Source organism: Stegostoma tigrinum, chromosome 19, assembly GCF_030684315.1.
Source record: "Stegostoma tigrinum isolate sSteTig4 chromosome 19, sSteTig4.hap1, whole genome shotgun sequence".
Taxonomy (NCBI): domain Eukaryota; kingdom Metazoa; phylum Chordata; class Chondrichthyes; order Orectolobiformes; family Stegostomatidae; genus Stegostoma; species Stegostoma tigrinum.
Genome location: NC_081372.1, coordinates 56,057,380 through 56,081,368, shown reverse-complemented (window position 1 = coordinate 56,081,368; position 23,989 = coordinate 56,057,380). Strand labels below are relative to the sequence as shown.

At 41.8% G+C, this 23,989-nt stretch overlaps 1 protein-coding gene across 3 annotated transcripts; it reads left to right on the top strand.

The window, feature by feature from the left end:
• Positions 1–6,479: 6,479 nt before the first annotated feature.
• On the top strand, positions 6,480–21,872 carry ctsz (cathepsin Z). Of its 3 annotated transcripts, none has more exons than XM_048550094.2 (6): positions 6,486–6,724; positions 13,656–13,819; positions 16,178–16,357; positions 16,932–17,082; positions 20,277–20,439; positions 21,582–21,872. In XM_048550094.2, the coding sequence occupies exons 1-6, from the start codon at positions 6,609–6,611 to the stop codon at positions 21,690–21,692; spliced, it is 885 nt and encodes a 294-aa protein (XP_048406051.1). In that variant the 5' UTR covers positions 6,486–6,608; the 3' UTR covers positions 21,693–21,872. The 3 variants fall into 3 exon arrangements, with proteins under 3 accessions (XP_048406052.1, XP_048406051.1, XP_048406053.2); XM_048550096.2 differs by having other exon boundaries at positions 6,610–6,724; positions 13,656–13,832; XM_048550095.2 differs by lacking the exon at positions 20,277–20,439 and having other exon boundaries at positions 6,480–6,724.
• Positions 21,873–23,989: the final 2,117 nt, after the last annotated feature.

Below are 23,989 nucleotides of genomic sequence, written 5' to 3'. Positions count from 1 at the left end.
TCTCTTTGGACTCTATCACCACCTCCTTACCCCCTTCTCCCCACCCTGTCTTATGCATATAAACTGACATCTTCCTAGCTGCCATCAATTCTGAGGAAGGGTCACCGGACCCGAAACGTTAACTCTGATTTTTCTTCACTGTTGCTGCCAGACTTGCTGAGCTTTTCTGTTCTGGTTTTTGATTTACAACTTCTGCAGTACTTTCAGTTCTTAGTCAGTATGGTGCCATGTTTGACAAATTTGATCAAATTTTAAGGAATGTTGATGCAGGAAATTCAATTAATGTTGCCTATATGGACTTTAGCATTGATCATAAGGTCTCTCGTGACAGACTGGTCAAGGAAGTAAAAGCCATGGGATCCAATGTCTATGACTCTATAACTCTAAGTGGCATGTTATGTCTAAAATTGGAATGGAGACAGAAACCAGGCGTGTTGACAGAGGAATGCTTCTGTGACAGAAAGTCCATTTCAAGTGTCTTCTGCACACTTTGGTGCTGAGGCCTTTGCTATTTCTAGTGAACATTAATGGTTTGGACTTAAATGTAAGGGTTATGATCAAGAAATTCATGAATGACAAGAGAATTGCTAGGCTGTTAAATAATGAAGAAATAGCCATAAACTACAGGAGGATATCAACAGATGGAGAGGGCAGTGGAAAATAGGATTTAATTTTGAAAAGTGACAGATAATACCCTTGGAGCAGGCAACAAGGCAAGGGACTACGCTGTGAATTGTGGGACCCTGGAAAGGACAGAGAGACCTTGGTGTGTATATCCATAAAGCCCCCCTAAAGGTAGCAGCACAGGTAGGGAAGGTGGTTATACAGGCGTATGCAATACTTGCCTTTATTAACTGAGGCACAGAATAAAAAGAATTACACAAATTGCAAAAGAATGCAGACCTACCACAGATCATCACCACATCCCTGCTCCTACTTCTTAAGGTCTTATCAGTAAGATAAGTAAGAATTATAGGGAAAAGGCAAGAAAGTGGAGTTGAGGATGATCAGATCAGCCATGATCTCATTGAATGGCAGAACAGACTAATGGGCTGAAGAGCTTACTTCTACTCCTACATCTTGTAGCCTTAGATCCCTTGAGACCCCACTCATCACATCCTGACATATCTTAAAAAAGCCCTATTTACATTTATTCTGCAGGCTAAGCAATTTTCTACCCACAGTGGTCTGTTACCAGCTAAAGAAGCTCCTTCTTTGGGCCATTTCTCTTTTTCCTGTTGTATACATGATCAGATTTGGGTTCCTGCATCATTTCATCTATACACTTCTGGCAGATCCCAAATGGTCCTTATCATATCATATCATGAAGATACTCAGGCGTACTCTGTTGATTTGGTGCAAGCATCTTTGTAGCTGCACCAGCTCTTGGTCTCGTGCACTGCCTCTGCTAAGAAAAACTTCTTTTGCAAAAACTGCTTGAAAACTGGGTATGTCCTTTGTGCATGCAGAAGTTAAAACTTCCACATGTTGCTATATTTCACTGTTCTAGGGATTGTGGTAACCTTTTAGCTTGTACTTGGGATCTGCAAGATTTATCTACTTGTAAGGATCAGTAACTCTTCATGTGAAGGGATTGTCTAGAAAATCTTTCTGGAAAACCTCAACAGAAATGGATGAAATCAGAAATACAACAGCTACTTGCTAGCTTCCCATCTGGAAAATCAGAGAGTGAGCCCCTTTCTCTGTACCTGCTCACAAAGTAGTGTCTGGATTCTATAGGCTTTTGTCTGAGTAACATAGATGCTACTTAAAGGATACAGAAGTTTAATTTGTCTCTAATCATCTCTAATGTGGTCCATATCTTTTTAAGATCTTTTAATTGATCAGCTGTTGATTCAGAAATATTGAATTTACGTAGACCTTAGTTCCCAATTACTATACAAAGCTTTGCATCAAACACGCTAAAATCAAGAAATCAGATCTCTGAATGCTGTTTAGAGATTCTGAATTGTTTTGGGAAGTCAGCTGTGTCCCAATTTAAACTCAGGAATTTTGTGGACACGCGACAATATGCCTTTGACCTTCAATTGCTTGCTATTGATCTGACCCACGTACTGATCACTTGCCTTTCTCAATTAACTTAAACCTACCTTTGGGTAGGGATTTGTCGGCTTACCAGCAAGCTGTGTTTTCAGTGATCTCTCCGGTGTTACACCGAACAAAGACTTTGGGTGTTGTTCCATGCACTTTATGCTGTTAACATTAAATGTCAACTGTAGTCTAACTTGCTGATTGTTCAAGCATGGTAGGTTTCAGCACAATGTTTTCTGCTACTGATCACCATGTCGTGTCCATGATAATGGAGCGATGAAATACTCATCAGCATTTGATTAACTCTGTGGGTTAGTTTATTTAAAACTGCAAAACACTATAAGTAATTAAAGAGGAAGTACAGCAAACCAGCCTATTTGTGTCTGTATAAATCTACAGCAGACCAAGTAATGCACACAGCACATCCAGTCCTTAAGGGTGAATTCTCTTGTAGGCAAGCTATACACAGAAAAAGCACTAATCTGAGGAAGCTCTGCAGTAATATCTTGGGACTGAGATGATTTCCCTCCAACAGAGAACCATTTTCCTTTGTGCTATGTTTGACTTCCTTCAGTAACTCCCAGTGATTCCAGTTTTGCTAGGGCTTCTTGACCCCATAAACCATCACACCAGGCCTCAGTTCACGTGGAATTCAGGAGTTTGCCCATGTTTAGAACAAGGCTGCAATGAGGTCAGGAGCTGAGAGACCCTGATAGATACCAATCTAAGCATCAGTGAGCATGTAGTTGCAGAGTATATGACCATGTGACAGCACTGTTAATGAGCATTTCCCTCACTTTGCTGATGATCGTAAGTAGACTGATAATGTGGTATCTGACAGGCTGAAATGGTCTTTTGTTTTTGCAGACAAAACATAACTGGGCATTTTTCCATATTGTTGGGTAGATACCAATACCATGGCTGTGCTGGAACAGCTAGTCATAAAGAACTACAGCACAGTAAAAGGCCCTTCAGCTCATCAAGTCTACACTGGTTTGAAGTAAAGATAAGGTCATGAGACTAGAGTGTAGGGCTGCTCTCTCATTAGAAAGGGACACCTGGTGGTGATTTAATCTGAGGGTCACCACGCCTCTGGCAAGGGGAGAGGCTGAAAAAGAGTGTCCTTCATTATAATCTCAGCCAAGGGAACGGAACTCATGCTGTGGGCGTCCATTTATCTTGCAAACCAGTGATAGAGTCATTTTCTGGCACTTGGCTAACAGCCTTGTATGCCTTAGCATAACAAAGATTTCTTGAATGTTATGAGGGTTTCTGCCTCTACCAACTTCACAGGCAGTGAGCTCCAGATTCCCACCACCCTCTGGGTGAAAACACCTTTCCTCACATCTCCTCTAAACTTCCTGCCCCTTACCTTAAATCTATAATCCCTGGTCATTGATCCCTCCACCAAGGGGAACAGTTGCTTCCCATCTAGCCTATCTTTGCCCCAATAATTTTATACATCTCAACCGTGTTTCCCCTCAGACTCCTCTGCTCCAAGGAAAACAACCCCAGTCCAATCTCTCTCCATCACTGAAACTCAAGAGCCCAGGCAACATCCTGGTGAATCTCCTCCGCACCCTCTCCAGTGCAATCATATCCCTCCCATAATGTGGATTCCAGAATCACACACAATACTCCCACTGTGGCCTAACCAACATTTTAGACAGTTCCAGTATCATGTCTCTGCTCTTACACTCTATGCTTCAGTTAATAAAGGCAAGTATTCCATAAGCCTTCTTAACCACTTTATCTGCCTGCCCTGCTACCTTATGGGACTGATGGACATGCACACCCAAGGTCCCTCTGATACCCATGTTTTTCAGCATCCTACTTTTCAACATGTATTCCCTGCCTTGTCTGTCCTGCCCAAATGCATTATCTCAGCTTATGTGGATTGAATTCCATTTGCCACTGATCAGTCAATCTGATTTTCCTATCTATATCCCGCTGTGATCTAAGGCTATTCTCTTCATTATTTAACACTCCACCAACTTTCATTTCATCCGTAAATTACTTGGGGTCTTGCTAGCTCTGGAGCACAAGTAATCGGTACTGTGGCAAAATGTTGTCAAAGCCTTTGCAGTATCTTTTGCCTTCAGCTGTTTCTTGATATCATGAGGAATGATTTGAATCGGCTGAAGACTGCTACCTGTGAAAACCAGAAGAAGTGAGGCTGCTGTAAATCAGGAACAAAATCAAAGTAGCTGGAAAAGCTGAGTAAGTCTGGCAGCATCTGTGAAGAAAAAAATCACAGTTAACGTTTCAGGTCCAGTGACCTTTTCTTAGACAAGGTATCTGTGATGCTGGGGTCCAGTGGAGGAGGTCGAGAGGGATCATCCACTTGGCACTTCTGGCTATAAAATGTTGCAAATAGTTCAATGTTACCTTTTGCACTGATGTTCTAGGCTCCCATCATTATTAAGGATGGGGTTATTTGAGGAGCCTCCTCCTCCACAAAGTTGTTTAATTGTTCACCATCATTCTCAAATGGATGTGTCAGGACTGTAGAACTTAGATTTGATCTGCTGGTTCTGGTATCACATTGCTCCGTCTATCATTTTCTGTTTCCACATTTTGGTATTCAAGTAGTTCTGTGTCGCAGCTACACGAGGTTGACACCTCCTCCAAAGGTCCCCACATCGTAGATGCCAATCTTCAACCTATTTGATTCACTTCATATAATATCAGGAAACAGCTCTGGATCCTGCAAAGGCTATAGGCCCTGACAATATTCCAGCAATTGTACTGAAGACTTGTGCTCCCAAACTTACCGCACTCCAGCCAAGATACTCCAGTATAACTACAATAATGTGGAAAATCCAGCCCAGGCACACACTGCCCAACAAGTCTATTCTTGATCATCAAAAAATGATATCGATGTCATCAACAGCACTATCAATCAGTAATAAGCTCCTCACTGGTACTTGTTTTGGACTCTGTTAAGGCTACTCAGCATTATAGTCATGTTTCATTAGGACCCTTGTGGTGCAGTTAGTAGTGTTTGTAACTCTGAGCCAGGTAGCGGAGAGTAATATAATGTCAGAATTGGTTGACTACAAATTGACAAACGAGCAAAGCTCCAGAGGTGAGATGAGAATGACTGCCCTTAACTGACTGTGGCATCAAGGAATCCTAATAAAATAAGGATCAGTGGAATGTCCTCTTCTACTTTTTCTTCACCCAGGACTGTCCTCTCGATTGATAAGCACACGTCATGTCAGGTTGTGAATGAACATAATTCTGATGTTGCTGGTGGCCCATAGCACCTCATAGATGTCTGGTATTCTGTTGTTAGATCTGAATAAAATCTACCACTTTGTGTTGTGGTCTTGCCATACAACATGGTGGAGAGTATCCTCAATGTCAAGATGGAAATCCATCTCAAGGACTGTCCTGTGGTCTTTACTACCGATACTATCATGGGCCGGTAGATTGGTGAGTAGGAGGTTTTCCATCCTGTAATCTTTACTATCTGCCACAAACTCAGTCCTGCCCAGTCTAGCAGCTCAGTCAGCACTATAGAGCCACTGTTGGTGGTGGACATTGAAATATCCCACTCAGAATACATTCTGTGTCTTATCCATTCTCAGTGCTTCCTCCAATTGGTGTTCAACCATAGGGAAGTACCGATTCATCAGCTGAAGCTGGGGTCAGGGTGGATGGTAGAGGGTTTCCTAGATCATGTTTGATCCCATGCCAGGAGACTTTGTAGGATTAGTGGTCAATGGCAAGGATACCCAGGGCAACCCCTTCCCAATTGTACCTCACTGTGCCACTCCCTCTGAGAGGGGAGACATAAGGATGGTGATGTTCGAAACCATGTCTGTTAAGTGTGAGGCTATTCTTATTTGACTGGTCTGAACTCACTGTTGACAAAGTATTAGTGTGAACTCCCAAACACAGGCTTCTAGCTCTGAGCCCTACTCCCAGAGGTTTAGGTCCCCTGGGTTAATCTTCCAACACAGTACAGGATTTGATGTTGTTGAAGTGGAGGGATGGGGGACAATGGTGGTTACTGTCTTTGGAATGAGATTTGAAACTGAGATGACCATAAGAATTCTCAGATGGCTCCAACCAAAAGGGAAGAGGGATCTCCCAGTGATAATAGAAACTGAGGATGCTGGAGAATCTGAGATAACAAGGTGTGGAGCTTGGTCTAGGCCTGAAATGTCAGCCTATCTGCTCCAAAGATGCTGCTTGGCCTGCTGTGTTCATCCAGCTCCACACCTTGTTATCTGGGATCTCCCAATGTCCTGGTCAATTTCATCCTTCAGTATGCACATCAATGAAACAGGGACAGGGATTTCAGCACTGTTGGAAAGTTATTTAACTCTCAGACTTCAATGCAATTTGGGACAGTAACAGATTCTGGGAACTTGCACTGAGATGCATCATTCTCACGTGATATTCTGAGGGGTGGAGAAGAAATCGAAGACGTTCCTCCGCCGGCTGTTATAAAGAGCCGTGGTTCGGGGCACGGCGTTGTCGGTGGCGCTAGCTGCAAGTCGGGTGGCAGGGTTTTCTAGGATCTGCCTAAATTGGCGGCTCTCAGCATGTTTCACTGGCTGTTCACTCTGTCTCTGCTGAGCTGCGTTTCCTCCACCTTGTATTTTCGAGGAAGCCAGCCTTGTTACAAGATCTTGGCCGGCAAGAAGTTTCAAGGAGTCAGGTAAAAGGGGAATGCTGCTCGTATTAACGGGAAGGCAGCGCTCGGAGGAGTCGGTCTTTCTCATAATGACCCCACCTTCCTGGAGAGTTCAGTGACTGTCTCTCTGGTTCCTGCTAGACACTAATATTACTGCTGCTGTCAGACCCTTTTACCAATTCCGCGGGCAGACTGCCGTTTCAAATCTGAGCTCCTGCATTTTACTTCCTAGAAATGTCTTCCTATACGTGTGACTTCCTGTTTCTTTTAAAATGAATTGTTTGGTTTCAAATATATAAATGTTGCCGGGACATACTTCCGCGATGTATACCCAAAGGGGCTTTTAGTAGAAGATACCCGCTGTACTGGGCTCGGCTCCTTGCTGGTCTTCGCCGTAACAGTGAATGTTCCCGTGAAAATTGCTTCCAGCTTGTCGGGTCGGTGCCCGTCCGCATTGAGCTACAATAGCCCCGACACAATGGTTGTTGCGCAAATGATGGGGCCGCAAGCTCAGTCCGGGGAGAAGGAAGCAGGGCGGGGGCGTAGATGTTTCTGATGAACTGAATAAAGCCAGTGACGATCTTGATTTTTCAGTTCTAAAAGTGCAAACTGGTTCTTCGCTCACTTGTACCAGTTTGTCATTTTGAATCCCACCTCACCTTAACTCTGCTTTGCTGCTGACCCATCCGCAAGGAAGACTTGGTGGCCCTTTTGTTTTTAAAGAAAATGTGTGCTTCCCGCCCCCGCCTCGCCTCACGCCGTACTGTATTACAGATCACTTGTTTTATTGTCACATACCGAGGTACAGTGAAAAGTTTTTTTGCTTGGCGTGCAGTATAGGCAGATCATACCATATAAAGGACAACGGGCAATAGAACAGTGCAAGGAATGCACAAAAAGCAAGACTAACCTCAGATTTGAAATTTGAGGTCCATTCAGCAGGGAAGAAGCTGTTCTGGAATCTGTTGGCATATGCATTTTAAGCTTTTGTACCTTCTGCCTGGCAGAAGCAATTATAACTGGGGTGTGAGGAGTCTTTGGTTGGCTTTCCAAGGCAGCAAGGAGTGTAGATGAAGTCAATGGATGGAAGATAATAAAATGTGAGGCTGGATGAACACAGCAGGCCAAGCAGCATCTCAGGAGCACAAAAATTGACGTTTCGGGCCTAGACCCTTCATCTGATGAAGGGTCTAGGCCCGAAACGTCAGCTTTTGTGCTCCTGAGATGCTGCTTGGCCTGCTGTGTTCATCCAGCCTCACATTTTATTATCTTGGAATTCTCCAGCATCTGCAGTTCCCATTATATCTCAATGGATAGAAGGTTGGTTTGTGTGATGGATTGCACTGTTTACAACTCACTGCAGTTTCCTATGGTCCTGGGCACAGCAGTTGCTGTACCAAGCCATGATGCATCCAGATAGAATGTTTTCTGTGGCACATCTGTAAAAGTTGGTGAGTCCTTAAGGATCTGCCAAATTTCCTCCACCTCCTGAGGAAGAGGTGTTGCTGTGTCTTCTTGACCTTCCCATCAACATGGGTGATCTGAGACAAATTATTGATTATCACTCCTTGGAACTAATGACCTGCTGCACCTCAGCTCTGTTGAAGTCGACAGGGCAGTGTCCTCCTCATCGCTTCCTGATACTGTTGTTGCAGTAACAGGAACTTGAAAACATGTCTGTCCTATGCAGAGTGATGATGAAGGCTCAATTTTCTCATGTCACAATGGCTGATTAGAAATCTCTCTAGCTCAGACTTTCTGCCAGTGGCATGCAATGAAAGGGTTTGCATGTTGATACTCGAACTGTTCTGGCTGCATTTTGAATGGACCTTCTGTGGCCTTCAGGTGCTAGGAGAGTATTTACCCTCTATGCTGGAAGTTCAAAGGTGGGGACACTACCCATTGCACAAGACCCTTCTTCAGATTTGTGGTTAAAGGTGCTCTAGTTACTGTTGCTAATCATGGAATGGCTTGGAACACCACAGTGGGTCAGAGAACCAGACTAATGGAATTCAGTGTTGGGGTGTTGAGTGACCAATGGTCAGTGAATTAGGAGTGGAGAGATTCAAGGTACTGACTTGAACAAAAGCTCCAGAGGTAAACAGCTAGTATACCTCTGGCAACATGTTTATACAGCATCTAGAAGACCAGCCCAGATCTCATGGATGAGATGAATGAACACCCAGCACAGTGGGAGTGCTAGGTAACTAAGGAAATTGAATGGATGGGTTTTGTGAAGAATGTTTGTTTGTTTCTTTTGACAGATGAGAAAGCAAGGCAAAGTGGTTCAAGGAGGGAGTTTCAGGGAACAAGGCTGCCACACCAACTGTATTAAAAATAATCTAGCCTGGCACTTGCCACAGCTGCTGGTAGGGATAACAGCAAAGTAGTTGGCAAGGAGCCAAGGGATGACTTAAATAAGAAAAACATCTGAGCTTACTGGAAGGCTGTACATAACAACACTCATTCCTTACTGCAGGAGTAGACTTAAGTGGTGTTGGGAAAAGAAGCCTGATGTGGAGCATCACAGGAAATCAGTGTTGAAAATATGTGCTTCGGATACCCTCAAAATTTTGATCAGGGTGTAAGGAGCATTTTGTTAGAACTTAAGGAAGCTATCTCCCTTTTTGAGTAACCTTAGCAAGTTTATTCCTATACTGTACTGTGTATCATTATATGTTAAAGACCTAGCACAAATGCAAGTTGTTGCTACAGTAGTATGGGCAAACAAGTGTCCAATACAATTTTCATGTGAAGAAAAACCAATTCATATTATCATAAAAATACACCATGATTGTGAATGTAAACTCCAGTGAGATGAACCCTAATATAAACACAGACCTGGTGAGTCAAGGACAGTGGAAACAAATAAAGCCATACCTAAACTATGAATAGGGAGATATGAGAGGTAGAGCACTCTTTTTGGGATAGGCAGCCACAAAATTTGTTTCCTGTGTTAGACATTGTCTCAACTGGAGACAAACTGTTTGCATCTTATTTGAGCCAAACTTGGCTTCAGGCCCTCATTCCTCCTCCCCATAAGGACAGCAACCCACATGAGCTCACAAAATGTGAGCAGGAGGCCATTCATCCCCTCTAACCTGCCTTACCATATACATAAGATTACGGTTGATTGGATTTGTGTAGCTTTAACTCCTCATTCCTGCCTACCCCTAACAACCATTTACTACTCCCTCTAATAACTAAGTCATTCTGATCCTGCCATAATTCTTTGACACTCAGATATTCTGTGCTTCCTGCTGAGTTGAAAGTGCCCAACTCACTGCCCTGGATAAGTGAAAAACCACCCTGCTGAAATTCAGACCTAACACAGGATCTCACATTTACATGGTGGGCTGTTTAACCGCTTAACCCACAGCAATAAGATACCACGTGACTGTTGGTGTGTGCATGCGTGTGCAATTTATTCATCAGCCCTACATTGGTTCCTGATTTTTCACAAAGCAGCAAGTTTAAAATTCTGATTTTTGCATTTAGTGCTTTGTTGCTCCCCCCGCCTCCCCACTATCCTTGCAACTTGCGTCAGCCCTCCAAACAACCCTGTTTCTGTTCCTCAATTCTAGCTTGTTGTGACTTGCCTCTCTTCTCACTATAACACTGAGCTATACTGTCAGCCATTTCAGCCTCACCCTGAAAATCCTTCTGTTCAGATCCTGTGTAGCTCCACATTTTATCATCTTTTGAGACTGTCAACGACTTGTGTTTTGACTAAAGCTTTTATTTAACCCTAATGCTCCTTTCTTGTATACATAAAAATATCCTAAATCATTTCTCAACTGGAGAAACTAGATGACAGTACAGTAATAATTATACTACTTCTATTAGTATCTGAAATTGAGCCAAAAATCTTCCATCCTCTAGTAACAAAGAATGGTCAAATCGGGGAAGGGAAATGTCCAAGGAAGAGGAAAGAAAGAGCTTGCATTTAAATGGTGTTAAGACATCCTAAATCACTTTATAGCCAATGGAGTCCCTTTTCAAAACCAATCATTGTCTAAAGAAACATGGTAACCAAATCTGTGCACAGCAATATCCATACAAAAAAGTCCAGGTGACTTATTATAATCCTGCTTTGAGAAGACTGTTTGTTTCACCTGGACATTAGGGAGCAATACCCTGCTCTCCTTTAGCTCTACCATTGATTAAGCCAGACATAATCTCCATTTATAATCTTATCTGAAAACCAATTTAAATAATTGAGGACCACACTGCAGGGTCAGTGAGAATGAGTTAAGGGTCACCTATTCTGCCATTTGACTTTTACATAACCTGAGAACTGAAGTAAGTGTACAGTTACTATGGTATATTGAATGGTTACTTCTATTTATACATAGAATCCCTACGGTGTGGAAACAGGCCCTTAGGCCCAACAAGTCCATACCGGCCCTTGGAGCATCCCACCCAGACCCATTCCCTTATAACCTGCCTAAACTTTGCATCCCTGAATACTGCAGGCAATCTAGCATGGCCAATCCACCTAACTTGCACATCTCTTGAACTATGGGAGGAAACCAGTGTACCTAAGAGGAAACCAACACTAATGGCCACCAAGGCTGGAATTGAACCCTGGTCCCTGGCGCTGAGGCAGCAGTGCTAGGTGCTGAGCCACCATGCTGCCAAAACAGGACATCACAGCACTTACAGAAAAAGGCCATTTGGCCTAAGTGATCTAAGCTGCGATTTATCCTCCATACTAACATTCTCCCACACTATTTCATCTCGCTCTATCACACTCCCTGTTCACTTCTCCAAGCTTCGTCTTAAATACAGTGAAGTTAATCACCTTAACAGTCCGTATGGTAGTGAGTTCCACATTCCATCCATTCTTCTGAAGTTTCTTCAGAATTCCTTATTATAGTTATTCATGATTACTTTAAATTTATGGCCCAGTTTTGGTTCCAACTTTTTTCTGTCTTTACATAATCAGGTTCCAGAACTTACTGCATTAATGGAACCAAATTTCTATTAAAAAGATGTCAACAGGAAGTTCTGGACAAGATTTAAATAGCAACTTATCAGTGAGTCAAGTAGCAGCATTTGTGAAGTGCTAACAGACTTAACATTTATTACACAGGAAGTCTCGTTAGATTTGAGAACATGCTGAAGTTAACACCCAGTTTAGAAAATGGAGGCAGGTCTCATCCAGGCAACCGCAGCTCACTCAATTGTCCATCAGTAAGTGATAAAATCATCATGTAGAGATGCCAGTGTTGGACTCGGATGGACAAAGTCAGAAGTTACATGGAACCAGGTTATAGTCCAACAGGTTTATATAAAATCACAAGCTTTTGGAGTGCTGCTCCTTTGTCAGGTCAAGTCCCTCATCTGATTAAGGAGCAGCACTGTGAAAGCTTGTGATTTTAAATAAACCTGTTAGTCTACAACCTAGTGTCAGGTGACTTCTGATTTGATAAAATCATGGAATAAAAAATCCAGGAGCAAAATAAAGGACATTCTGTATTCTATATAAACTCAATGGTGTTTGGGAAAGGGGTGATCCAGTTTGTTCAAGCTCCTCAATACATTGAGGTTTGATTGTGAAATATGAAAACACTGTCATTCTGTTAACTTGAGGACAGAACAGATACAGAGCAAAAGTGTGGTGAGTAATTATGACTGGATTGGTAATTCCTAATTAATAGTCCAGTGAATAAGAGTCCATAATCCCAGAGTGAAGAATTTAGATTAGATTCCCTACAGTATGGAAACAGGCCCTTTGGCCCAACAAGTCCACACTGCCCCTTGAAGCATCCCATCCTGACCCACACCCCTGAACACTACAGGCAATTTAGCATGGCCAATCCACCTAGTTTGCACATCTTTGAACTGTGGGAAGAAACCCATGCAGACATGGGGAGATAGTTGCCTGAGGCTGGAATCGAACCTGGGTCCCTGGTGCTGAGGCTGCAGTACCAACCACTGAGCCACCATGCTGCCCCTGAATCTCTTGTTTCAAGAAAACAATATAGAAACAAAATCCATATTATTAATCACAAAGCTTTTGGTCTAATGTGAAAAATTCATACTGATCACAAAACATTGTCAGGAACAAAACCTGCTGTCTTTATCCAGTCTGGTCTCTATACTGACATCTGAAAACATCAAACTGCTTCAAAGAAATTTCACACCATTATGTTGAAGGAACCAGTTTAATTCCTACAAAAGGAACCTGGCATTTTGCTCCATTTCAGTTGCTTAAATGAATGGGAAACACTGAAAGCCCTGTTGAGAATGCAGAGAACAGCCATGAATCATCAAAGAATTGGGTTCATGAGTGAGGCCTGGAAAAATCAATGCAATTTCATCTTGAATGAGATAACAGATGAGGTATATCAGATGCATTGTATCTGTTGTACATCATATTGTTAAACATTCAGTTGCTTTACAAATTTTTCCTTTATGTAAGGAAACTTGTCTCACATGACAAGAATGTGATTCCTGTCTCTCTCTTGGTGGTTGGTTTATAATGATGGGAGCTTTCAAATCCACCCCTGTCCTTACACATAGGCTGTGTAAGCAGCTACTGGCAGAGATCACAGGAGGAATGGGTGTTTTGGCTGACTATCATTGTATTAGTTCAGAGCTGTCCAGGACCATTATCCATGCAGAACAGACTGCAATGTGAATGTTACAATACAACACCAGGTGATGCTCACTGAATCTTTTGGAGAATCTTAACCATGACAGTGTGGGAAATTGAACTGTTGGCTTGATTATTAATTTTTGTCTAGATCCTGCTGTCTACTTACACTTCCTTTGAAAAGGACATTTGGAATCAATGTGTTTTATCTCAACACTTGATCACTGGTCACAATGGTGCTATAGGTCTTGCAAAAGACCTTCATCTATTACTGTGCACTTTTCTAGTTTAATATTGCAGATAAAGTCAAACTCATTTCTGGAAATCCTGTTGCCTCATTATACTTTTCTCTAGGTCTTACCCTCGGCCCCATGAATACCTTTCTGTTGCTGATTTGCCAAAAGTATGGGACTGGCGCAATGTGAATGGCATTAACTTTGCAAGCACCACCAGGAACCAGCACATCCCCCAGTACTGTGGATCATGCTGGGCCCATGGAAGCACCAGCGCTCTGGCAGGTACCTCCTACAGGTAGATTTTTGACTCTTTGTAGAACTGTAACCCAGAAAGAATTAGTGCTGCTACAGTAAAAGTGGAAACACTGGTTTTTGGAGGTATACTGCAGGAAAGTTGCTAACCCTACCTCTTATAATGAGGGAACTAAGGGATCTAACATGGCTACATGCTAACATGCAGTGAATTATTATTTTGTACTCTGTTGTTTGTGTCAATCCATAGTAACAAGTTGCAACTATTATACACAAAGGCTAGATGTTGGCAGTGTTACAATTCCAATAGGTCATACTGGTCAAGTCAGATTCCATAACAAAATCTGGCTTGATAAATAATATTTTTGCTTTGTTTTTCCTTTTAATGGTGCTGTCTTTCACTGAAATGTAAGCAAGCAAAGCTGCAAACTTGGTCTTGACACTAAAACAAAAGTTTTTTGCACCAAAGAAATAAAGCAAACTAAGTTAGCTACAATGTGAAAGATTTTAAAGCACATGGCAAAGCAAACTATATTTACTTCTCAACATCATTATTTTACAAAAGCAGAGAAATTTGCCATCCTATCAAATCTTTAGGTTGGATATGGCTGCTTTGATACAGTCTCTATCCTGTGAAGTTTGACTTTTTTCCTTAGTACTCTGACCAACATTCCTCATCTGGAAGTTTCTTCATAAACAATAACCCCATACTGAAATAATGTATTCCCTCACTACTCCAAACAAGCTCTTTTCCTATACCATACACCACTAGCTTAAAATCCAAATGCTAAAAGTTATATAAATCACACCTTTCTTCACAGCAACAAAAGCTTATTAGAGCTGGGCCATTTAGGAGAGAAGTCAACAAACATTTCGCAAAGGGCAGTAGAAACCTGGAATGCTGTCCCAAAAACATCATGCATGCTGGTGGTCAGTTGGAGATTTTGTGACAGATATTGTAGTTAGATTTTTTTATGTAAAAAAAACATTGAAGGTCACCAATCAAAGTTAAATGGTGATGTATGGATCAGCTGTGATTGAACAATGAAATAAGTTCAAGGAGCTGAATGGCCTTCTGATCTTAAGTTCCTGTAAATTGCTGGAATTAGGCCAGTTCTAGAAAACTAAAACTTTGCAACTTCAGTCTATTGTTAAATTGAATTGCAGCAATGAAAATGATACTAAGAATATCCATAGCTAGCAGGCCCAATGGATCAACTGAAAACCCTTTTACCATAATGAGGACATTATTTGTTCCCTTGCCAATGGTCACTATCTTGATTTTGATCCCAATAGCAAAACCTAGCTGCCTTTCACTTCATTCATCTGGGATATCAGCATTTAAAAGCTTTTTGACCAATGAAGTTGGCTTTTGGTAGCCCCTGAGCTACTGGTCAGTACTGCTTAACACTGAGCAATCAACTTCACCCAGAGATTGATAAGGCAGTTCTTTGAGTGAAATTGTCAATTTTGACAATTTCAACCATGAAACTGCTGACACTACCACTTCTTTCACACATCTCCCTTCATAGTCAGTAGTTCATACTTTGATTCTACTAGCCTATCAGAACACAGGACTAGAAGTGCAGGTGCAGTTAGATGAACTAAAGCAAACACCAGTCCCCATGATGGCATTGTGTGGTATTGTGCTCTTTACTAATTTTTTTCACTAAGTGAAATGGCAGCAGCCATCCAATAAATACTGAGGCAATATTAGTTATGACTCCATCTACTAGAATCACCAAGGTATAACTATACTTGCTCAAATGCAACCAGTAAGGCAAGAGGTTGTCAGGGTCTGGTCTGGAGAATACTGTTCTCTGGGTCCCTGACTTTGAGTTGTGCTGATTCTTGCTGTCTGCTCTCAATTCCTCACTCAGGGTCATCCTCCTTAGGAGTGTTTCTAGGATCTTGCTATGACAATGCTCATTTCTTCCTCTTGTACATCATCAGATTCGTCTTTTGCACTCCTGTGTATCACTGGTCATGTGCTTTTTACTAATTAACTCTGGATAATTCAATAAAGCTATTTCTCACTCCAGTCACCCACCTGTCTGGAGTACAATATTATCTTATGTTACTGTAGCTGTAATTTTGTTTTGCAGTTCCTTGGACTAATGTTACCTTTAAACTCTTGATATTCCTATTGCATGTTGGTTAATTTGTTCAAGCTAGAACCATATTTTTGTTTTAGTGCCCCACAGCGGCCACTTGCATTTCCACCAGATTGTGGATGCACAAATTCTTGGAGGGTCTTGTGCCACATTGACAATGTCCTTCCCTGGGCCAGGAGTTCTAGGTTCAAGTCCCACCTGCCCTGGACATAAGTCTGAAAGTCTGAATAGGTGGTTTAATTATAAATTAACTGCAAATGCTTGTCTTTTCCAGATCGGATCAATATTAAACGCAAAGCTGCTTGGCCATCTGCTTACCTGTCTGTGCAACAAGTCATTGACTGTGCCAGTTCAGGTTCCTGTGAAGGTGGGGATCACATGGGTGTCTGGGAATATGCACATACACATGGCATTCCAGATGAGACCTGCAATAATTACCAAGCCAAGGACCAAGGTAAAGGTCTCTATGCTACCTCCTCAGACAGATAGTGCTATTTCTACTTGAAGCATGTACAGGGTTACAAAATGTAGAGCAGAGAAATGGAGGGGTGATAGAACTCTAACATTACAAAATAGCTTAATAGGGTAAATTCAATAAGAAAGTAAGGGGGGGGGTAAAGATTTCTTCAAACAAACCAAGCTTTTGGAACAACTAGCACATGCTGGTGTTTATGTGCCTCAAACTACTTTATCTAGCCCTATTAGTATCTATCTTTCCCTCTCTTATCTATTTTCCTTCAAATGCATCTGTACTTTTTTTTGCCTTAAGGACTCCTGGTGATAGTGAATATTCTGCTTAGGCTATTATCTGTATGAAGGTTTTCTGGAATTCTGGACTGAATTTAACCAGGCTGAGAGGTTAACCTAGATTGTTTAAACCTGCAGAGATACTTCATTGTTGTTAAGTGGCCACTTCTAATACTGAGGACAAATACTGTAAATGTAACAAAGAATACCACTTTGCAGAGCAGCAGCAATTGGAAGTGTCTAAACATTCAATCCCAGCTTGGTTCTTGCCCTATCTTTAGATTGTAAGCCTTTTAACCAATGCGGCACCTGCACAACATTTAATGTTTGCCACGTGGTCAAGAATTACACACTCTGGAAGGTTGGTGACTTTGGCAGAGTCAATGGGCGAAAGAATATGATGGCAGAGATTTATGCCAACGGTCCAATCAGGTACAGTGTTCTATGAAGTTCATCACTTTGTTTCAGCAGAAATGTAGGAACGCAACAATAAATGGTCTACTTGTGGGGCCCCAGGCAAGGAAATTTCAGCTAAGTGCATATGCCCATTGAGGGTAGAAACTGACCAGGACACAATGAGGCTCTGGTTTGATTGAACAGCTTGCCGACCCTTAATTTGTCTGAAGTTATACCACTCAGTTTCCACCCAAGTGCAGTTATTAACCAATCAAGAGACAAAGCAGCTTTAATTTTATTTTTGACTGAATGAGTTAAGAACATGGAGACCAATGAGAATGCTATTCCATTACTGAGATCAACTCCTGTTCTAAATCCATATGTTTGTAACTTAACACAGCACCAGCAACAGATCCTGACCATCTACCATTCCATCCAACAAAGATTTCTTTAATATTTTTACTTCATACTTATCTTTTAAACTCACATTTTGAAAATAGCTGTTTTGTGCATCATGTTTTGAGCTTGTGGTTACAGGCTGCCTGGCAGTAGACACTTTGTCCAGAATTTCCTTGTGATTTCTTTAAATTGGTTTATGGGATGTAAGTATTCCTGCCAAGGTGAACACTTGTTGAGTTGAACTGAATTAGGTTTAATGTCACAAGTGCTCACTGAGTACAGTGAAAAGTTTACAAGTTGCCACTTATAAATTATGGCACCATCTTAGGCACAAAGGTACCTAGTTACAGCATCTTAGTTACAAAGTAGAAAAATAAGGAAAACCAAGTTTAAACATTTCAGTTTTTCTCACTTAAAAAGTAGAAAAAACAAAAATACAGCTAACAGGTCGACAAAACAGTCTGTAAGCACCTCACCACACTGGGCTCACTGGCTCCCTGGGCTGCCTGATCCCACTGTCACCTTCTTTCATTGTCACCAAAATGAAGGAAAAAGATGAAGCTGAAAGAGGATGTGGCCAGCCTGGTGCTGGGGAGCTGACCAGCTCAGGAGCCAGAGCATTACCTACCCCCTGCTGCCACCACAATTCCCAAGTTCCTGTGGGTCTGGAGTCTCCTGACCAGACTCAATAAAGAGGGAATATTTATTTCTCTAAAATTTACTAATGAACTAGATGGTTTTTCATTCTTCCCTTGTATCTAGAATTGCTCTTTTAGACAATTGAATGGCTGTTTCTACCAACCAGTCACCCATGACAACCTATTAACCATCATCTATTGATGATTGGGAACTATTGACACTGACTTTTAATTCTAGGTCTGCTCAATACTTTTAAATTTGCTCAATAAATGAATTTCCTCCAGCTGTCATGGTGGCATTTGAAACCTTGTCCCCAACAGGCAGAGCCAATGGATTATTGGGTCAGTGACACTATCATTAAGTCAGCACCCCAGTGACAAATGGGAATTATGCACGAGGAGAGGTGATGGCCTAAGTATTATCGTTACCTTGTTAATCCAGAAACGCTGCTATGTTCTGGGTGCCCAGTTTCAAATCCTGTGATGGCAGATTCAAGTTAAAGAAAAACAACTAATACTGATGACCATGAAACCCATCTGGTTCACTGATTTCCTTCAGGAAAAGAAGCCCACCCCCATACTCAGCTGGTGTGGCTGACATGTGAGTCGAGCCACACAGGAATAGGGTCAACTCTCAACTGCCCTCTGAAATTGCCTACCAAGCCACTTCATTGTCTCAATCACTACAAAGTCTCAAAGAAATGAAGCCAAATGGATAAGACAAAGGCAGAAACAACCCTGAAAAGTCCTGACTAACATCTGGGGCTAGTGCCAAAATTGGGAAAGCTGTCTCTCAACAGTCATACTCAGTTAATCATACCATACAATGTCCCAGACATAACCAACCCATCTTTGGACAAGCAGGCAGACCCAGCAGAGGTGAGGGCACAGTGCTACACAGTGGGGAAACAGCTGTCCTAGGAGTGCTCAACATTACTCTGGACCCCATGAAGTCTCCTGGCTTCGGGTTAAACATGAGCAAGGAGCCTGCCTCCTTATTTACCAAGTACTGTTACCTTAGCTGATTGAATCAGTACCCCTTCATGTTGAATAACACTTGGAGGAAATACTAAAGGTGGCATGGGCACAAAATGTATTCTGGGTGGGGGATTTCAGTGCCCAGCACTACTGATCAAGCTGGTGGCATCCTAAAGGATGTAGGTGCTAGACTGGGTCTGCAGCAGATGGTGAGGGAAAAATATAATTGATCTTCACCTTAACGTGATCACTGTGTAGATGCATCTGTCCATGGCTATCAAAGTGACCACTTCACAGTCCTTGTGAAGACAAAGTCCCACATTGAGAACAACCATGTTGTGTAGCACTATTATCATGCTAAAAGGGACAGACTTCGAACAGATCTAGTAGCTCAAGACATGGCATCTATGAGGCACCATGGGCCATCAATAGCTGCAGAATTGTACTCCAGCACAATCTGCAACATGGCCCAACATATCCCCTACTCAACCATTACCATCAAGTTAAGGGATCAACCCTGGTTCAGAAGAGTGCAGGAGGGCATACCTAAAAATGTTGAAGCTACCAAACAGGACTACTCATGGGCCAAGCAGCAAGTGAAAGACAGCTAAGCAATCCCACAAACACCGGATCAGATCTAAGCTCTGCAGACCAGCCACATGCAGTTGTGAATGGTAGCGGTCAATTAAACAATCCTCTAAGAGGAGGATCCACAATGATGTAAGATCTCAACACAGGCTGAACCATTCACAGCAATCATCAGCCAGAAGTGCCGAGTGGATGATCCCTCTTGGCCTCCTCCAGTGGTCCCCAGCATCATAGATACCAGTTGTCAGGTAATTCTGTTCACCCCATGTTTTGGAGATTTTTTAATTGGAAGATACATAATAGGCTGTACCCTGTGGAAGACTCCCTTTCTTGATAAATAGTGCCACAACTTTTCAGATTCACCTGAAGGCAGATGCAGTCTTGGCTTAACATCTCGAAGGCAATATCTCACTAAAGTGGCCACATCAATATATTCAGCAACGTGGCTTGAACCTTCAACCAGTTCACATGGGCAATAGCACAACTCCCGATCTCAGAATGACACTCAATGAGGGGACCTTGTAACATGCTGCTTAAAATTTGTAGTACAGTTCTAGTTTGTACTTTTTTATTGGAGGACTGATTTGTGCTTAATGAATGTGTTTGTTTGTTTGTGATCCCTTGTAGTTGTGGCATTATGGCCACAAGAAAACTAGACGCCTACACTGGAGGAGTGTATATGGAGTACCAAGCAGAGCTAGTGATAAACCATATTGTGTCAGTAGCAGGCTGGGGTGTAGAGAATGGAACTGAATACTGGATTGTGCGCAACTCTTGGGGTGATCCATGGGTAAGTGGTGCCCAGATTCTTCCTGTCAGAGGTGGTGCAGTGGAATATCAGCACCACTGACAGATGGTGGAAAATTAAATCAATACAATCTGGAAATAAAAGCTGGCCTAATAGTGATCATGTGATTACTGACAATTGTTGCAAGAACCCATCTGGCTTAGGAATATTCTTGAGTAAGAAATCTGCCAGCATTACTTGATCTCACCTACATGTAATTCCAACTCTCAGCAATGTTGTTGACTCGGAGTTATCCTCTAGGCAATTAGGGATGGTCAATAAATGCAGGCCTAGTTAGTAATGCTCACATCCTCTAACATTTCTTTCAAAAAAGACTAAACCAAAGTTTGAAGCACTATCAAGTAGGGCAATAAAGTCACACATTTAACCAATTGACTGTGTATGCAGCTCCAGGATGGCTTGTATGATTGTGTAAAATTGAGTCTTGATGATAATCCTATAAAATAAAGAACTGCAGATGCTGGAGATATGAAATAAAAACAGGAATTGATGGAGAAGCTCAGCAGATTTGATAGCAGCTATGGAGAAAAAGCAAAGTTAACATTTTTTGAGTCTGGTAGCCCTTCATCAGAACTATAATCCTCTATCTGATACAAACCTTCAACTGCGCTCGATCACCGGTTTTTGTCCATTGTTGGTACCCTCAAAAAAAATCAACCAGCATTGTTCTTGGAAGCTTAACCAGTTGCTTGGCATCTGTAAGCCTTTCAGGGAGTAAGTTCCTGAATTCTACTAGCCTCTATTAAGCAAAAGTGCACTCTGATTTTACTCCTGACTGCCCTGGCTCTGATTTTTATTAAATTTAAATTCCAGATTCCTACATTAGTAGACATAGCTGTTGTATTCCTTGATCACTCCAAATCAGATTTCCTAAGGCTATACAAGCCAGGTTTAAGTAATCTTGCACCACCCACCGGTCTAGGTTTCTCAATAGCTTGAAGTTAACTGTTGACCAGTGACAGATTTCCAGACAATTCCACCTATGGCTATTACAGGAAAAAGCTACCTCAGCAAACTTTAGAATTGGGGGTATCCCAAGTTACTGTCTTATTTGATTGTAAATATAATTATCTTTAATGGATTGATTTCTCCATGTGAGATTATATTAACTATTATTGTTTCAGGGGGAAAGAGGTTGGCTCCGAATTGTCACCAGTGCCTACATGGAAGGAAAAGGAAACTCCTACAATCTGGCAATCGAAAAGGACTGTGCCTACGGGGACCCTATCCTGTAGTAGTGTACAAGTTTCGCCACACACCCACTCTTCATAGGAATTGAACTTTTTAAAAAATACATGACCACTTTAGATTTCTTATTAATGTAAGTCTGAGGTATACACATTACTTTGTATTCTGTGCCTCCATAGGTGACTGAATAGAATTGTTTTAAAATAAAATCAGATAAAGCTGTACAACAGGAAACAAAGGAATAATTTTGGTTCCAAGAGGCTAAACCCACAGCATGAATTTTAAAAAAAAAACCCCTGAGAATCACAGGTTTTTTTTTTGCACTCATGTCCAGCACACTTGTAAAACAAACACTATTTGCTCACAGGTTCCAGTGCAACAGAAATATCATTTTGAACAATCTTCATGTCACTTTGTCAGTAAAAGGAAATCGGAACAATATTATTTTTTCCTAAAAAATGAATTATGACAGTACTTCACAATCTTATCTTATGAATTTATCCATAAACCTGATCAGTCGACATGACACGACACCAGCCCTACACAGTCCTCAGGGTAAATGGCAACTTCACTAAACTGGACCAAAGATCATGATTGTTTTTTTTTTCTGAAGCAGGGTCTCAACCTGAAATGTCAGCTTTCCTGCTCCTCTGATTCTGCTTGGCCTGCTGTGTTGATCCAGCTTCACACCATGTTATCAAAGATAATGATTGTTTCAACAGGATCAGATAACAGTTCAACATTATTATTTACCACAGACAGCACTGATAACATCTGCAAATATATCTTACTGATACAATCCAGTTATCAAATGGAATTGCAAATGGTGTGACTAAGCTCAAATGTCACTTAAGCAACCATCAACAAAATCTAATTTTTTAAAAATTCATTCACAAGATGAAAGTGTCACTGTTGGACCAGCATTTATCTCACTTTCCAACTGTGATGTGGGGGTGCTGGTGTTGGACTCAGGTGGACAAAGTCAGAAATCACACGACACCATGTTATAGTCCAACAGGTTTATTTGGAAACAAGCTTTCAGAACCTGAAGAAAGGCTGAGACTCTGAAAGCTTATGTTTTCAAATTAACCTGGTGTCAGTGTGATTTCAGACTTTGTCCATTTGTAATTGTACTGAGTGGTTGGTGGTGAGCTGCCTTGAACTGCTGCGGTCCATTTGCTGTATATAGACCCACAATGCCGTTGGAGGTGGTGGTCCAGGATTTTAATCCAGTAATACCAAAGGAACTGTGATATTTCCAAATCAGGATTTTGAGTGGCTTGGAGGGGTAACTTTCAGGTGGTGCTATTCCCATTTATCTGCTGCCTGTGTTTTCTGAGATGGTAGTGTGTTTGGAAGGTGCTGTCTCAGGAGCCTGAGTAAAGCTATTCAGCGCATCTTATGGATAGTACATACTGCTACTCGAGGGGTATATTGTAAAGCTCACGCTGAGGTGGCTGTTCCATGGAAAGCAGAATAAATGGCTTTGGGTTCTCTTTCAAAGTAAACAAAAGCAGCATGAGTAGGTGGAGTCTGGCTCACACAGACCCAGGATTTTAGATTTTGCTTCCAGTTGTTAGGTTGGGTTTTTGGAGTTGAAGGGGCTAGACACAGCTCTCACACGCTCGCGCGCTCTCTCTCTCTCTCTCTCCCCAGCTGAAAAAAGCTAGAGTCCTCTCTCTGCTACTTGACACATTTGTTCAGTCTTTCTCCAGAACCAGAGGAGATAGCAAGTGAGCAAATCTGTTTTTTTTGAATTTGCCTTTGCAGATGCTACTGTATTGAAGCAGTGGATTAGTAAATGTTGAATAATATTTTAATAGAGCTAAAAATTATGCCAGTTTTCTTTTTATTTGTATTTTAACTGAAGTGTAAGAAAAAAGTGTGTTTTGCTAAAGGCCTAGTAGTTTTACCAATCACTTTACATCTAAAACACAACATCCAACACTTGTTTTTAAATAAGATGAAAGTTAGGGTTGAGACTATGTCCTTGATATGTTTTGAGGGCATTTGGTCTAGTCTATAACAGGGTTATTTATCTACCCTGAGGAACCAGGGTTCTTGGATACAGTGGTAATGTCCCTACAGCTGGTCTGGAAGCTCAAGGTTCAAGTCAAACCTATCACAGACATGTGTTAAATCATATCTGAGTAGGTTAATTACAAAAGTATCTACCTCAAGTAACTCCTGTGAAAATATCCTCAAGCTGACTGACCCCCCCCCCCCCCCCCACCCCCCAGCAACCAGAAATATCTTCCTATGTGTGAGGTATGACTCCAGACAGTGGAGAGTTTTCCCAATGATTCAAGGGGAGCCTCCATTGTTTCCCGGTTTGCTAAGGCTC

Bases quoted from the DNA above. Each gene is read 5' to 3' on its own strand.
- ctsz (XM_048550094.2), top strand. From the start codon at position 6,609: ATGTTTCACTGGCTGTTCACTCTGTCTCTGCTGAGCTGCGTTTCCTCC. The intron at 16,358-16,931 runs GTAAAGGTCTCT...CCCTATCTTTAG, and splicing joins TTACCAAGCCAAGGACCAAG to ATTGTAAGCCTTTTAACCAA. The intron at 17,083-20,276 runs GTACAGTGTTCT...GATCCCTTGTAG, and splicing joins TATGCCAACGGTCCAATCAG to TTGTGGCATTATGGCCACAA.